This window comes from Semicossyphus pulcher, unplaced genomic scaffold (genome assembly GCF_022749685.1).
Source record: "Semicossyphus pulcher isolate SPU_LCO1_2020_fin unplaced genomic scaffold, fSemPul1.0.p SCAF_15, whole genome shotgun sequence".
Lineage (NCBI taxonomy): Eukaryota > Metazoa > Chordata > Actinopteri > Labriformes > Labridae > Semicossyphus > Semicossyphus pulcher.
In genome coordinates this window covers 2870668-2887325 of record NW_027211659.1, presented here as the reverse complement: position 1 = coordinate 2887325, position 16658 = coordinate 2870668, and the positions used below count along the sequence as shown (strand labels likewise).

Below are 16658 nucleotides of genomic sequence, written 5' to 3'. Positions count from 1 at the left end.
AGTGTAGGAAAATGTGCCCTTTATGTTCGTCCTTTATTTTCTGTTCTGCTTTTGTCATATAAAAGACTTTACTGCTGCGGTGCTGTTTCATCGCTTGTATATTTTAAGAGAGAAAACAAATAGTCCACATGCCAAAATGCCCCATTCACACACTCCATGATGAATATGAATGAATACACCTTCATTCAGCTTCCTCTTTCACTGGAACAGGGAAACCCCATTCAGTCATCAACGATAACCACGACTGCTTCAGTGCAGTTTGCTGATTCATCGTGGAGAGTTACAGCTCAGGATGAAATACCAATCAACATCAAATGTCAGAGTTATTTAAAATTCCACATACGCTTTACAAACTTTAAATTTTGGCTCGTAAAACCTTATCATTAAAAGATAGACTGTTTAGACTGCAACATGGAAGGGTTCGTCAGCAGCCAAGCAGATAATTTTAATGTTTTAAAGATGATGCTTTTGTTTATGTGTACAGTTTTTGCACGTTGGTTGTGTTTAGCGAACAGTTTGAGTGGACGAGCACAGATCATGTTTCTTCTAAGAGGTTTCTCATTAGCAGTGACCTAGTCTTGGTGTCTCTCTGCTTGGTGAGCAACCGTCCTCTGTTCTTTGTTTGTGGGAGACCTGTATCAGTTCTTATTTATAGCCGACATGTTGTTTTTATATTACAACTTAAAGCTCATGAACACTTCCTGTGGCGAAATTGGACCATTTAAGGAGCAGATGAAGCAGCCCAACTTAGCAGCAGAAATAATCACGTTTTGGTCTGTATATTTTGGCCTCTACAACTCATTACTCATTGACGACAACTACAGGGTGAGGATATTTATAAACTAACCCATTAGGATTAAATTAAGGCTTATACTTAGATATAATTAGAGCTACTTTGAGTGCCACATCCTGTATTCTAGGTGTTGCTTCAACTAATTTGAGACACTGAAACGGCCATAATCCTGAACTCTAATCTCACATTGCAGTCCCCAAACCAGTGGTTGATGTCCACGTGGTTACAATGACTTTTTATAAATTCACCGTACAGTGTTGGAACCGGGAATCTAACCTTTTCTTTGGTACTTGCGGTACCTATTGTACATTGCCAGACAAGCTTTCTTTAGAGATCACGTTTAGTATGAACACAACTTTCTTCTGTAAATGCTGTTAAAGAGTAACATGTTGGGGTGCTGCTTTAGCTCAATTTGTAGAGCAAGCGCCCCGCTTATAGAGACTATAACCCTCGACGCAGCAGCTGCAGGTTCAACTCATAGACTGTATAAATAATGGACGTAGTCTCAGTGACGTCACCCATTGGTTTCTGAAGAAGCGTTTTGAGGCCCGAATTGCGCCGCCGCTGGTGGTCACCACATTGGAAATGCCAGAGCCGGCTAATCCAGAGGCAGAGCGCGACCGAGCTACAGCCTATGGCTGAGGACTATGAGTGGGCCGCATGAATCAGCCAGCTACGGCTATGAAGCTAGGCTATATGCTCCTCAGCGTAGCTAGCGGTTATTAGACATATAGACATATAGTTTGACTTTGCCAGGAGGAGATTCTGCCGGTGTGACTGTTTTGACGTCTAGCAGACAGCCAGCAGGATCCACCTGTCAATCAAGTGATCCGGCCCCTATGATTTAAGGCTTAATATAATTAAAACGGGTGTGTTATAAAAAAATTCACCCTCGTACAGTTATCTTGAACAATAAAATTAGCTAATTATAACAAAACCGTTTTTTGTACCAGGCTGTAAATGTGTTTATTTCTGCTGTAAAAATGGGCATTTTCCCACCTGCTGTAATGTTATTTCTTGTTTTCTGGAGCCTCAAGTGGCTACTCGAGGAACTGCAGTTTTTTGCACTTCCGCATTGGCTTCCTGTCTCTCTTCAGCTATCCTATCAAATAAGGTGTAAAGTGGCCCAAAATATAATCTTTAAAAAAGAGAGAATTACATGGCCTCATTATGCCAAAACTAATTCTGACGATAGATTCACAACTTAAGCAGTAACTGCCGTGGCAGCGTCGATCTTCACAGGCAATGGAACCGCTAACCTTGTCCTGGCATGTCCAGCATGTTCAACCAATCGAGACATTGATTTACTGCAGATGTATTCTGGCTCCAGACAACCTCACCAGCAGACTCGAGCCAAACTCGACCACAAAGTTTCCAAAACTGTCTGGCTAAGTTTGGGATATGATGAATACTTTCTTGAGGCGACAGATGAGCCTTTGATTTTGCTCCTCGGGGGGTCCTGTGCTGGAGCAGAGCAGAATCCTAACGTCATTGTTTAGTACTCCTGATCCTCCTCTGAGTTAGTCTGTCAACTAAAACATCAAATTCCTCCCACTCTTTGCCAGTTGTGTTTCATATGAACAGATGATGCTTACCCCAGCTAGACCACCCTAATGTGTGTTTGGCTTGACAATACAAACTGTTGCAAATGTGGATCATTCTCACGTTACTGCCATGAAACTCACCCTGAGGGTCCGGGTCTTGGTGCCATAGTTTTACTGTTGCGTATCGATCAGGGACTGACAGAAAGTTTCCCATCTGTAAGACAAGGACGCTTAGAGTTTGCTGCCATATATTAGGAAAGAAACATCTTTACTGCACAGGTTTGGTGACCTCAGGATTGCGTCTCTGTTTAAAGCTAATGGTGTGGTTTTCTTGCCTCAATGTACCGTGACCTCCGGCACACATTGGGGTGGTTTTCAGTCAAGGGTGAAGTGTTTGGGGTTAGGGTCTGCATCTCCCTCTGAGTTCATGGTGCTTTCCCTGATTATGGTGGCTTGTTCCCTGCTATTTTAGAGTTGCTGCTCCAAGTGAAGGAGTTAACTTGTCTCAAAGTCCTTTTCATTAAGGTGTGTGTGAATGCCTCGCATCGCCAGAGCAGTTTGAAATCTGAAGTAGTCGGAACCTCTCCATTCACTTTCGATTTCAATGAGGGGCAGACTTAAATCATTCTGGACACTACAACTTAGGGTTGGGCCGATTAACGAAGCCATCATCTACTGCCAGTGGCTGAATGTCATCGACCAATTAGCCCTACTATTCACGGTACATTTTGAGACTTGGTTTGTAAAGTGTACACCCCGTCATGCTGCTGCTCCTGCATTGCTTTTTGTACAAATTAGTAGCTAAGAATCAGTCTTAGTCCAATGCGATGTTTCACTTTGTAAACAACTTGGAAGGCAAAACCTACTACAGCCAATCAGAGTAGACTAGCTACCTGCTAAGCTAGGTATCTAGTCATAATCCCCTATTCAATATGGCTCCTGGGACAACATTATAAAGAGATGTTTGGCAAGAATATCTGGTGTCCAACACTTATTATTTGTAAATTACACTTACTAACATCCAGTCCGTTTAATACTAACTTCCACATTAGCGGCAGCCATCTTGGTTGTTTGTTAAAATTGCCTGAACAGCACCTGCTAAAAGATGATCTATCTGTACGTGATCAGAAGTATTGAGAAGTACGAGCCAGGGAAATTAAATTGCTTACAGCTTGCTTACGGATTCTTCTGGTACCTGGGGTATAATTAAGCAAATTGTTGTAGTAGAGGGAGGTTTGTCTGAAGGTGAAGCTCTCGGGTTGATCCAATCCTTACCTCTGGTCCTGAGCTCAGGGTATGAGATCATGCAGACAAGTGAGTCCAATGAGTTTCGCTTCCAAACTGTTTTGGCTCACATTTAGTGACAAGTTCAGGACTTTGTTTCGGGTGGTTTTTATATATATATATTAGTTCTGATCAGTGCAGTGAAGTACAAGACTATAACTTACCGCCTGTTAACAAATCGGTCCAATTAAAGCAGCTGTCCACTGCAGTGTATTACAGGAACATTTGTCGGACATTGGCTCCGACATGGACAATTGAACAAATCATTTGGAATTGAACAGTTAATATTTTAAGATAACTGCCCACGACTGATTTGTTGCTGGTGTAGTAAATCATTAGGTAATCCATGCATATCTGCGTATTACTTACCACTCACATTTTTGTCATCGTGCTGGCACCAAAGGAGTCTGGGTCGGGGCGACCTTAAAAACTGGAAAGCATGGTTATCTTCACCGAATTGACAGGATAATCCGGTGTATAATTGTTGAGATATTTAACTTTGGATGAACCTCCCGCACAGACTTACTGTGAGTTTGGTTATAAATCTCCCATCCAGCTGGCAAAGTCATTAATCACAGTTCAAATGATAGCGCTGTGAACTGATCATTGGGTGCACTAGCATGCGTTCCACTGACTCCGTATCAAACTCTATCTCACTGATGTGTTTTTTGGACAGTGTTTGTGGTTAATGGCAAAGAGGGATTCTGTACTTGGATATCATGCTGTGGTTTTTCACTGGATTGGTTGAAAAGAAAAATACAGATTTTAGAGAGATTATCCTTCTTTATATCGTCTGTGTTTAGTTTAGTTTGGAGCTTACTTACTAAGAAAAAGTACATGCACATAGTAAAAGTCCATGTTAAAACAGTATCAGTGCCTTGACATTTTATGCCTTGACGTCTTAACATTCTCCAAGCGTAGTCATTAATTTACAATATAGTACATCGGCCTGCACGTGTATGAAGTTTGGTGTGCTACATGAAAAGCTAAGCACAGGATGTTTGTTTGTGACTGTTATAATGATTCTGTTCTGGTAAATAGCCCGGGTCGATTCCACAGGATCCGTCTCCCACGCGTTCCGTGTGCGCCGCGGCCTCCGGAGTCGATCGCACCCATTCAAGTCAATGATTGTGATTCCACAGCACCCGCCGCGGTCCGTCCCCGGCGCGTACCAGAAGCGTGTCTCCGCTCTGCTCCGCTAAAGATACGCCCCGGGTCTATTTTTGACGGAGGCCGCTTCAAGCACGCGTCAAGCTCAACAGAGCAGATCGTTCCAAACAGGAAGTCACACATGAAAGCAGCATACGGCATCTGGTCATTTCAAAATAAAACACCATATTCAGACCGGCACAGACTCCTGTTTTTTCCGTTTATTTTAAGATCAACACACTGAAATCTCGAGAACACTTTATATTACGTAGTGTACTCCTCCATGGTAGAAGCACAAAAATCACAGAATGATTTCCAAATGAGCAGATAATCAACCTCGGATGTGCAAACTGAACTGTAGTTTGTGTTGTGCTCTGTTAGCATTGATGTGACGATAATGTAGTTCTCCTGCTGCTTGGGCCAGCGCTCCGCTGCGCTGCGGACCAGACGCGCTTCCTGGGGGCGAGGGCTCGCTCCGCTGACGGACCAGAAACGCGACGCAGACGGATGCTGTGGGAGGGGTTACATTCTTGTCTTCTGAAGATGAATCTTTTCTGCTCCGCCTGTGTCATAGTCCTCATTTTCATACGTCTTCTGTTTGATTTCTTTGCTGTTTTCTCTTCAAAGTAAACTTGCTGATTTTTATTTGTTTTCCATATTGCAGGTTTAAAAAGAATTTAAAGGCGTTCTACTTTGTACATCCAACATTTCGCTCTAAGGTAAGATGATATTGTTACGTGTGTTACTGTGTTGTTGTTCTGCTTATCAACTAGTTGTTTGAGCATTTTTATTTCAAATTACTTTGGCACTGTATGTTTTGGACTGTTGTGGCGTTAAACACTTTTACCAAACTTCAACCAATCTTCAGCCAATAAGACAAACCCATCAGGTGGAAAAAGTGTCATTCTTTATGTGTTGCTGTTTTAATACTTTGATTTGAAATTCTTCTCTACTTGTGTCCTATTTCACATAACCTGCCATAATGATTAAATGCATTGTGCAACTTCAATAAAACAGTCCTGCAATATTTGTGCTTGCAGCCACATGAACAGCGGTTAGCGGTTTAATTGTGTGCTTCAATTTAATTTCTATAAAAAGTTTCGTCCCTAATCTTTTCATATGCCATATTATCCGACATCAGCATGATTGTCCCTCACAGTGTATATATTTAGATGTTTATCATGATGCTGAGGCACAATAAAAACTGGTATTGTTATTGTTAAATGTTATTAGAACAACACAACCAGAGACGTTGGCAACCTTGGTAATGAAATGGCGCACTGAGGGCTTCTGGTTTATATCAGTTTCTCTTTTGTTTACGGGAGTTGCAGTACATTTACCAAGCTTCCTTTGGGATCATTAAAGTCCAATTAGATTAAATCTCATTCTGTTGTTTGTTTCAGAAAGTCGTCTTCAGTTTTGTTTGATTTTTGGTTATGGGAACATTATCTTGGCAACATAAGATCAAAGCCGTCTATAACTGATGGAGTGTGACTTCGATGAGTTTTCTTCACTTTTCACGGTTTCTTTCCAGGTCTCGACGTGGTTCTTCACCACCTTCAGTGTGTCGGGGATAAAGGAAAAGGTTCGCTACCTGGACAACCTGCAGCAGCTCTTCACTGCCATCAAACCTGAGCAGATCGACATCCCTCCGTTTGTCCTGGAGTACGACGCCCGGGTAAGCAGCAAAGCACGGATGAATACGCAGAGATTAATCCGTAACACAAGCACAGAGAGATTCCATCGCACGTAATCTGTAATCATATTACTCTACTGATTGTATGATTGCATAGTCTCTCAAAACCATCCTGACCACTTCAAAGGTGCACATGCAATTTGCTCACCTGTCTGCAACAGCACAATGGTAACAACAAATTAACTGGAATAAGCTGACTCTCCGAACCGCTTCATACGGATAAAGCAGTTTCAGATGTTTTCTGGAAGATGTTCCGTCTATAAACGGGCCGGAACTTCCCAAAGAGGTTGCAGAACATAACTCCTGCAACACTTTCAGGGTGTTGATGTTGGCAGAAACAATTTAGCCACTCGTATCGATTGTCTTGTCCAAAATACCCAATTAGGGACTGGAAAACATCTTAAATTTGAAACAAAAGATCCTGTTTACCTTGTGTTGTAACTTGCAAAGTTTGCAGCTTTAAAGAACTCTGGGGCCAGATAAATAACACATTGAGCGCACACTTTTAAGTCGTTAATCAAAACAAGAATAGAAATACGCGTATGCATGAATTTCATAGATTTACATAGCGGTGTACAGCTGCATTTGTTTTATAAATCTCAACTATTACTCAGCACCTCTGAGTCTGAGGCCGTGGTTCTCTGCCGGAAACCGGTGGTTTGCCCCCTCAGGGTGGGGAGTGAGTTTCTGCTTCAAGCGAAGGAGTTTAAGTATCTCGGGGTCTTGTTCACGAGTGAGGGTAAAATGGATCGTGAGATTGACAGGCGGATCAGTGCAGCATCAGCAGTAATGCAGGCGTTGTACCGGACCGTCGTGATGAAGAGGGAGCTGAGCCTGAAGGCAAAGCTTTACCAGTCGATCTACGTTCCAACCCTCACCTATGGTCACGAGTTTTGGGTAGTGACCGAAAGAATGAGGTCGCGGATACAAGCGGCCGTAATGAGTTGCCTTCGGAGGGTGTCTGGGCTCAGCCTTAGAGATAGGGTCTGGAGCTCGGAGATCCGGGGGGAGCTCGGAGTAGAGCCGCTTCTCCTTTGCGTCGAAAAGAGCCAGTTGAGGTGGTTCGGGCATCTGGTTAGGATGCCTCCTGGGCGTGTCCCTTTGGAGGTTTTCCGGGCAATGTTGCTGGGGACAGGGACGCTGGGGTCACCTTACTGAGTAGGCTGCCACCACGACCCGGCCCCGGATAAGCAGAAGATAATGGATAGATGGAACTATTACTCTACTAGAGTTTCTTTAGCCCTTTAAGTTGCCAAAAATGGATGGACAAATGCCCTTGCACATCCTTTAGCTTAGCTCATTGACCCAACACAGAACAAATTCAAGAGTTCAGTTTCACCAACTGTGTCCCATCTGAGAGTATGCACTGGAAACACTGTCTTTAGGCATGGCTGTTGCTATTTATAGTGCGTGCACCACTAATTCCTCACATATGTATCTGTAAACGGTCATCGCAATGAGATCTAAATCATAGTTTTTACACATCAGAAGGGCTGATCATTGATAAATGTGTAGATCTCATATTGATTCTAACTTTACAAACTGCTTCACAATTCAGGGTAAAGAAAAAAACGGGCCTTTGAGTTTCATCAGTCCGCAGTGTAGAAGGGCACAATCACTGAAACAGGACAACATAACTCTGAGGCTAGTCTCTCATTGAATTGCATATGTCATGTCCACCTGATCATTTCACTTGTAGCTATCTCCCGAAAACATGATGCATGAGGCGTTCACTTTCTCGCCACACGTTCTTCTTAAACACTAGTTTATGTGGAGAATGGCGTATGCATTATTATTATGCAACATATCCTGAATTAATCTGCCCCTGATCTGTACCACGTGTAATAAGTGACTGACTTCCTCGTGTAAAGTGAAGTTTTAGTGTCTGTATCTCCTTTTGTTGTGTTTCTGATGATCAGTGTTTTATGTCCAGGTGGCGGGAGAAACGAGAGTGTGTTTTGAATTGCATACAGTTGAGCCTCGCATGCTCTCTCCAGCTTATTGTGTTTTAATGGAAAACCCAACTCCTGACTTCCCTTTGTCTTCACATGGCGAATCTAAACACAGAAACAGTTTGAAACCATGTGTGTTTTATTTTAAGCACTTTTAATCAGCAGTTTTTTGAAGGTAGAGAAGCAGAGCAGAGATGGAATTGTCCCGTCATTTATTTTTACTCTTTTGCTGATGTAAACCAGAGAAGGGGAAACTGAGCAACAATCAACTAACGACTTTCTTGTTGTGCGTGTGTGCATTTAAATAAATGACACCAATAAATCAGTTAGCCTACAAACTCAATTAAAGTGAGATTGTTCAGGATATTCTGAGTTCATTCTCCTTTGAAATGTAGGGTTCTGATGTGAAGATGATTTATGGCTATCAAACCTTTGATTTAACAACGCTCTGGTGCTGTTAAAAATAAGTAACTCTGTACTTTAAACCAGCTTTCCCAGCTTCACTGTTGTGCACAGACCTGTGAGACAGAGCAGCTTGTGAAGAAAAAAGGACAAAAGAAATGTTTGGAAGACCAGACTGAGGCCCGTGACTGTACTGAATTCAAGCCAGCTGTTTAAAAAAAAAAAAAGGCAAATTAGGACATCAGAAAGGTTTTCATGTCCAGATCCTTGGCTGCAAAAAAGATCCAGTGGTCATGTTTTTATTCATCTGCCTGTATTTTGACTTTGTGGTGATTTGTCGTTTGCGTTGGCTGGTAAAAGGCATAAATACGGGTTTCATCCTTCATCGTACGGTAGATTCTGGGTGAGGATCAAGTTTTGGGCAAGTTAAGCTGAAGCCTTTTAGCTCAGTTTGAGTTGTATCAGGATTCACATAAAGCTCCATTAAAGGACAATGTAAATTTCCTCAGTGGAGACATGTCGATGTATTTATCCTCGGGGGATTCTTCTGAACATCGATGACAGTTCAAAAGTAGTGAAAGCTGCACTTTTGGAACCTCACGCAGCATCAGGAAAGTATCTAGTCAGATGCAATTTATTCATATAGTACAACAAACGTGCTCAGCAGTGCAGCATCAGCCTCTTTGAAAGGAAGCAATTTTAGTCACTTGGTCTGCACATGGACAAATCCACATGTTTGACCTTACAGCTGGTTGTGTACAAAGAGTCTTTTGCTTGGCCATCCCAAAACCTTAAATAAAGGAGTCATTCAGGGCTTTTTTTACACATTACTGTGCTATGTATGTGCTCGTAATATGCAACAAGTTTTGGAATTGCACCAGGAGATTGCCTCAGCCAACAGCAGCAAAATTAGTAGGAATAGATGCAGAAAGTAGTTCCACTATGTTTGTATTCCAGCAACAAAACTTATGACAGCCATATTTACATTGATTTTAATCTTCTAACAACACATAAATTAAAGGGAATGTGTGGTTTAACTTTAATAAAATACAGAGTAAAGATAGCCAGAGCTGAGAAAATACACTTGAATACATCTGTCAGAGTTTAGGTTTGTTATTTGGTTTATAATTGTTAGTTGAATATTAAAATGTTATGTAAGTAAAAATTATGATTTCATCACTTTGCTCGTCAAGAGCTTATTTATAGTTCTCTTGCTGGGAATTTAACCGTCAGTATGTGAGCACAGTGGGCAGGCCTCCTCTAGAGCTGTAGTACGCTGCATTTCCCCCTTTCTTAGCACTGCAGCCAGCCAATGAACTGGGCAATAACATTCATATCAACACGTGTCTGTTTCTGTTATCCAGAAATAGTTTCGTCTGCTGGGCTGAATTATGGTGCCAGTGGAAATATTCCAGGAAATAATGATTCCATTTGTTCACTAAAAGGAAGCCTAGTTCAGAGAAAAGACTCATGCCGCACACACACATCAGATAAAACCTGTGAGTAAAGATCAGTGAAAGAAGAAGAAATGGAATATAGAGGATTCTGCCCTCAGAGTGTAATATGAAGATTTAAACGACTACAAAGCAAAACATATATTTTTTAAATATAGTGGAAACATTCACCTCCTCTGAGCTTTATTGTGCTTTATATTGAGTTTTAATAGTAAAGTTTATTTCTTAAACTTTACTGTTTTTGTTCACAGCAACCACTGTCATGGTGTTTTGGCTTTAAATGAAAACAGTTAGAGACTAGCTGGTAAACATAGAGCAGCATTTAACAGCTAAAGAGCCTGATATTTCTCTCATCAACTAACCAACCATTTGATCAACTTTTAGGTGATATTTAACCAACATTTTATCAACTTTTTGGTCATATTTAACCAACATTTGATCAACTTTTAGGTGATATTTAACCAACATTTGATCAACTTTTAGGTCATATTTAACCAACATTTGATCAACTTTTAGGTCATATTTAACCAACATTTGATCAACTTTTTGGTGATATTTAACCAACATTTGATCAACTTTTTGGTGATATTTAACCAACATTTGATCAACTTTAAGGTGATATTTAACCAACATTTGATCAACTTTAAGGTCATATTTAACCAACATTTGATCAACTTTAAGGTGATATTTAACCAACATTTGATCAACTTTTAGGTGATATTTAACCAACATTTGATCAACTTTTAGGTCATATTTAACCAACATTTGATCAACTTTTTGGTGATATTTAACCAACATTTGATCAACTTTTTGGTGATATTTAACCAACATTTGATCAACTTTAAGGTGATATTTAACCAACATTTGATCAACTTTAAGGTCATATTTAACCAACATTTGATCAACTTTAAGGTGATATTTAACCAACATTTGATCAACTTTAAGGTGATATTTAACCAACATTTGATCAACTTTAAGGTGACATTTAACCAACATTTGATCAACTTTTAGGTGATATTTAACCAACATTTGATCAACTTTAAGGTGACATTTAACCAACATTTGATCAACTTTAAGGTGACATTTAACCAACATTGTATCAACTTTAAGGTCATATTTAACCAACATTTGATCAACTTTTAGGTGATATTTAACCAACATTTGATCAACTTTAAGGTCATATTTAACCAACATTTGATCAACTTTAAGGTGATATTTAACCAACATTTGATCAACTTTTAGGTGATATTTAACCAACATTTGATCAACTTTAAGGTCATATTTAACCAACATTGTATCAACTTTAAGGTGATATTTAACCAACATTTGATCAACTTTTGGGTGATATTTAACCAACATTTGATCAACTTTTAGGTGATATTTAACCAACATTTGATCAACTTTTAGGTGATATTTAACCAACATTTGATCAACTTTTGGGTGATATTTAACCAACATTTGATCAACTTTAAGGTCATATTTAACCAACATTTGATCAACTTTTTGGTCATATTTAACCAACATTTGATCAACTTTTAGGTGATATTTAACCAACATTTGATCAACTTTAAGGTGATATTTAACCAACATTTGATCAACTTTAAGGTGATATTTAACCAACATTTGATCAACTTTAAGGTGATATTTAACCAACATTTGATCAACTTTAAGGTGATATTTAACCAACATTTGATCAACTTTTGGGTGATATTTAACCAACATTTGATCAACTTTAAGGTGACATTTAACCAACATTGTATCAACTTTAAGGTCATATTTAACCAACATTTGATCAACTTTTAGGTCATATTTAACCAACATTTGATCAACTTTAAGGTGATATTTAACCAACATTTGATCAACTTTTAGGTGATATTTAACCAACATTTGATCAACTTTTAGGTGACATTTAACCAACATTGTATCAACTTTAAGGTGATATTTAACCTGCAGTTACCACAATATGTTACTGCAAGTTTAATGGTTCTCAAAGAACCAGTGTGTGTGATTTTAGTGGGGTTTTTTTGCAATAGTTACCAAATAATCATCATAAAAAAGAAAGGTTCTCTTTGTGTTTCCTTTTAAAATGAGCTTTTTATATTTCTTCCACGATTGTGTCTAGATGGTGACCCTTGATTTGCTCAACTCGTATTCGTTCTTAACTGTAGGTTTCGTGCGTGAAAAGTCCACGTAGGTTGCATTTAGGTGGAGATGAAAGGGTTAAATAGAGGACTTTAATTTAGGTCCCGTGTGAACCACCATCTCAGCTCTGTCTTGTTGTTTTAACCCAAACAATGATCTTTTCTTAAACCTAACCAATCATTTTAATGTTCAACGTTGGGAAACAGTCGCAGTTCAGTTCGTTTACAGCACCAAAACTACTTGGTAAGGTTTCGGAAAAGATCATTGTTTGGGCTACAATTAAAACTCAACGTAAACTTTGGTTACACATGAACAATGATGAACAATGTGATACAAAGGTCATTACAAAGCTTCTTAATGTTTAAAACAGGTTTGAACTTTGTTAACCTGGATTTTTTTTCCTTCTTTATCTCAGATCAATGGACCCCAAAATCCCTCCCAGTCTTCCGGTCTGTGACAGGAGACGATCAGACCTCCCTGCTGGGTTTAAGAGGTGCTGTCAGTCCTACAAATGGAAGCAGTTTATGGACATCGGGTTTCCAGTGTGGTCTGAACTCCTAACCTCCTCTTAAAGCTCTGAACCGCAGTGAGGGAAACGCTTCTTTTGTTCTGTTTCGGCCAAAAGGACAAAATTAACAGTCTCAGCCCACATTTAGCAGCACGAGGCCTGGTGAGCGCTCGTTGTCTCGCACCACAGACTATTTGTGGATCTGGTTTGGTTTCTGGATTATGCCTTACACTGGGAGTTCTTATTCAGCAGTTTCCTCAAAAATCCCTAAATATGAAGCTTAATGTCACGTCTGACAGTTTGCTCAAAGCCTTTTCCATCGTGTGGTCGTAATCAGACGTCCTCGCCCATGTCTCAGAATATTGTCAGACTCTTCAAATGCTGGAGTAACATGACGTCTGTCTGGATTCCCGTCTCATTCTGGACCACAACACGAAGAACGGCATGAAACGACGGGTGAAGTAAAGACTAATGTTGCGTTTTACTCAGGCAAAAGCTGGAAATTCCCACCTGTTATGTCGTAAAAACAACCTCTACGTTCTCCTGCGGTCGCAAGCGGGAAAACCCAGGGGAGAATAATTAACGCCTGAAAAAAACACTGCTTCTTGTGCAACAGCTAATGTCTATTTAAGCTAACAGGTAACACAGAACATCTTCACCTCACCTTCATATTTCTCCTATAAATATGAATCTACACCTGGGAGTCAATTATCTTAACAGCTAACCCTCAGTATAACCACAACATGCTGGTTTCTGTACATGTCACATAAAGTTTAGCCTGTTAGTTTGAGCGCTTTGAAGGTGTTCTTACCTCTGAACAGAACCGGGCTAGCTTTAGCTTCATGTTAACACACAGGTATGATAGTGGTATCCCTCTTGTAACCCTTAACAGAAAAGCCAGTAAGCATATTTCCCACAAGGTTTACCAATTTCTTTAATCTTTAAATCCTCACAAAAACTCTGAGTGGATTTAAGGTGTACAAAATGGAATGTACTGGTTCAGCATAAACAATGTACAATCTTTGTATACATGACGTCAGATAACTTCACACACATCTTTTTCGTTGTTTTCCACATTGAGTCGGAACTCTGCTGGATTCTCTGTTGCCTTTCCTTTGCAGGAAGTTGGTAATTTCCCACTTTCTGGTGTGTCTTGAAGGCAGCAGGGAATGGAACTTTTGACTTTTTGTCACTCCCTTGTAAAAAAAAATACACTGAAACGATTCAATAATCAATAATTAAATCTACAGGAAATCTTTAATAATTTTTACGATAGTTTGATCATTTGACTTATTTCAGCAGAAGGTGCAAAAACGTTTCACTGGTTTCCGTTTCTTAAACGTGAGAATTTGCTGCTTTTTCTTTTTTCACGTTTTGGTTTCAGATGTTTGGTTGCACAGAAAAGAGCTCATATAGGACGTCACGGGGCATTTCTCACTATTGTTTGTACATTTATAGATGAAACAATAAATAGATTTATTTTAAAAAATCAGTTCATTGTTCAATCATAAGTTTTGGCACATATTCTCATTCAGTGGGAGTGTCTGTGTGAGGGTAGTTGGCCTTTGTTAAATCGGATTACTTGTAACGCTCAACGTCCTTCCTGTCTGCAGACACAACTTCCTGCTGTATGAACACAGTTCTGAACCTCGAGGTCGGGAGAGGATATATAAAAAGACGAGTTAATATTCACGTACTGCACTAACTTATTGTCTGAATGTCTTTCAAATGTTCCGTTAAGTTTTGTCTTATTTTCAGCTGCTTTGCTTCCTCGCTTCACTCGTTTTTTTAATTGTTGATGTCTCACTCACAAGCGTACACAAACAAAAAGGTTGCTATCTCCATCCGTTCTCACTCTCACAGTAACACTAGCTGATTTTTCTTTTCCTCTTTTCAAGCTTCGATGATTTGTGGAAACATTTTTAGTTGTTCGAAAGAAAATAATTGCAAAGATTGAGAGAGATTATCAAACTCATTTCATACACTTGTCACTTTTTTTGACTCTTTATAGACAAAATTATCAATCGATTAGTCTTAAAAATATTAAGCAGATTAGTAGTGTATGGAAATAATGTTTAGTTGAACCTAGGAATGTAACTAATATTTTTATTATTTGATAAATGATTTGGTCATTTAGTCATTCAGTTTTTTACCATGTAAGATACAGAAAAGCTAGAAAACGGAAATATTTGGTATTTTTGTTAGAGAATTTTTTTAATTAATTGAATAATAAGTAAGCTAACATTTTTTCAATCAATTTATGCACTAAAAATTGCATCCCTTCTCTTTGTGGCTCTTTGTTCTCGCTCGTTATTTCTCGTTTTATTTGCACATTTTGCATCTTCACTTGTTTGATTTAACTTGGACTTCCACACTGAGGAGTTTACCTTTTATCAGGGCGATTGCAAATCAGATCTACCGAAATAAACGTCCTGTCACATTCCTGTGGTTCTCTAAACTCTCAAGTAGTCGTTAAGTAGCAAACCCAGCATGTCTGGTACTCCAGGACAACACCATCACAGTAAATGTAGGGTTTGTTTGACCGTGTAGTTCTGTCTTCACGCGGTCCTGTCTGCTGTTTCTCCACACGCCGTCTGAACGACTAAAATCTGCACATCTTTGAGTCTCAGCAGCTCTGTTGGCAGGAATCGGCCTCCCTCAGCTCTTCAGCTCTGAGACGTCCCCACTAACAGAGACACAGAAGCCTGTCCACACCAGCTGAAAACGTCCTCAAATTGTAACTTACATGTTTGTTGGGTTTTGTAAGGAAGTTGTTTAAGGCTTTCCTTGATTGCTGTACTCGATTATAAATCAATAAATAACCAATCAACCTGTAAAGAAAATGCAGTAAAAGCTGACAAACTTCCCCTTCAAAATAAAGGTTCAACGTCTGAACATGACAATGAGTTGGTGAAAGATTGACTCCAGTCACGTCTCTTAAATCTTGTTTCCCTCTTGAGCATAAACATTACTGTCCGAACTGTCAAGAATGTACATAAATGAGCCAAATATTGACTTCATGGAAATGTACATTTTCTTTTGTATGATTTCAAAGTGATGAACGATTTTTGATTGTCAACGACTTCTGAGATTTACAGGAAGTGACGTCAATGGTGTTCACACTTCCTGTTCTGTTTGTTTTTATACCCTGATTAAAATGATTTTCCTCTGTAACGGTGTTTTTTAGTGCACTAATTGAATGTTCTTATCGTCCTTTTAGATAACGATTGTTTTTTGTTGTGAGAAGTTTTTAATTCGGTGAAGAGCGAACCTTAAAGACAATAAAGCTCAAGAACAGGCAGCGACGAAAGGTTGTCAGATTTGTTGCATTCAAGTTGCACTTTGTGTTTATCTTTTATTTTCACAGTTAATGCTTCATTTTAAAAGTAAAATCTACCTTTAGTCGAATTATTAAAACCCCACTTTGAATAATTCTCTATTCTTAACTATAGCAAAGATAATCCAGAAGAATGAAGAGTCATCAGTCATGAATACTGTGCACATTAACTACGCTAAAATTAAACCGGCCACATGGGAAAATAAAATCCATCACCGCCGCTGATAGGTGATGAAGAGAAAGAAACTGTTGAAATATTTGAGAAGAAAAATCTGAGGAGCCACGGAAACGTGTTGGAGAGCTCTGAGCCTGAGCTGCAGCCAAACTTCTGAGAATCCTAAAATACAGTTTCCTTGTAGGGATGGATCCCTCTGCGGCCGAGTTCAAACATTTCAGC

At 39.5% G+C, this 16658-nt stretch overlaps 1 protein-coding gene across 1 annotated transcript in view; it reads left to right on the top strand.

Annotated features, from left to right (window-relative positions):
* Nucleotides 1-16221, top strand: part of gdap2 (ganglioside induced differentiation associated protein 2) — a 40061-nt gene extending 23840 nt beyond the window's left edge. Inside the window, exons 12-14 of the mRNA XM_069663075.1 lie at nt 5435-5489; nt 6305-6448; nt 12832-16221. Coding sequence (XP_069519176.1) covers nt 5435-5489; nt 6305-6448; nt 12832-12873 — 241 coding nt within the window. The 3' untranslated portion in view covers nt 12874-16221. The remainder of the gene's footprint in view (nt 1-5434; nt 5490-6304; nt 6449-12831) is intronic.
* Nucleotides 16222-16658: the final 437 nt, after the last annotated feature.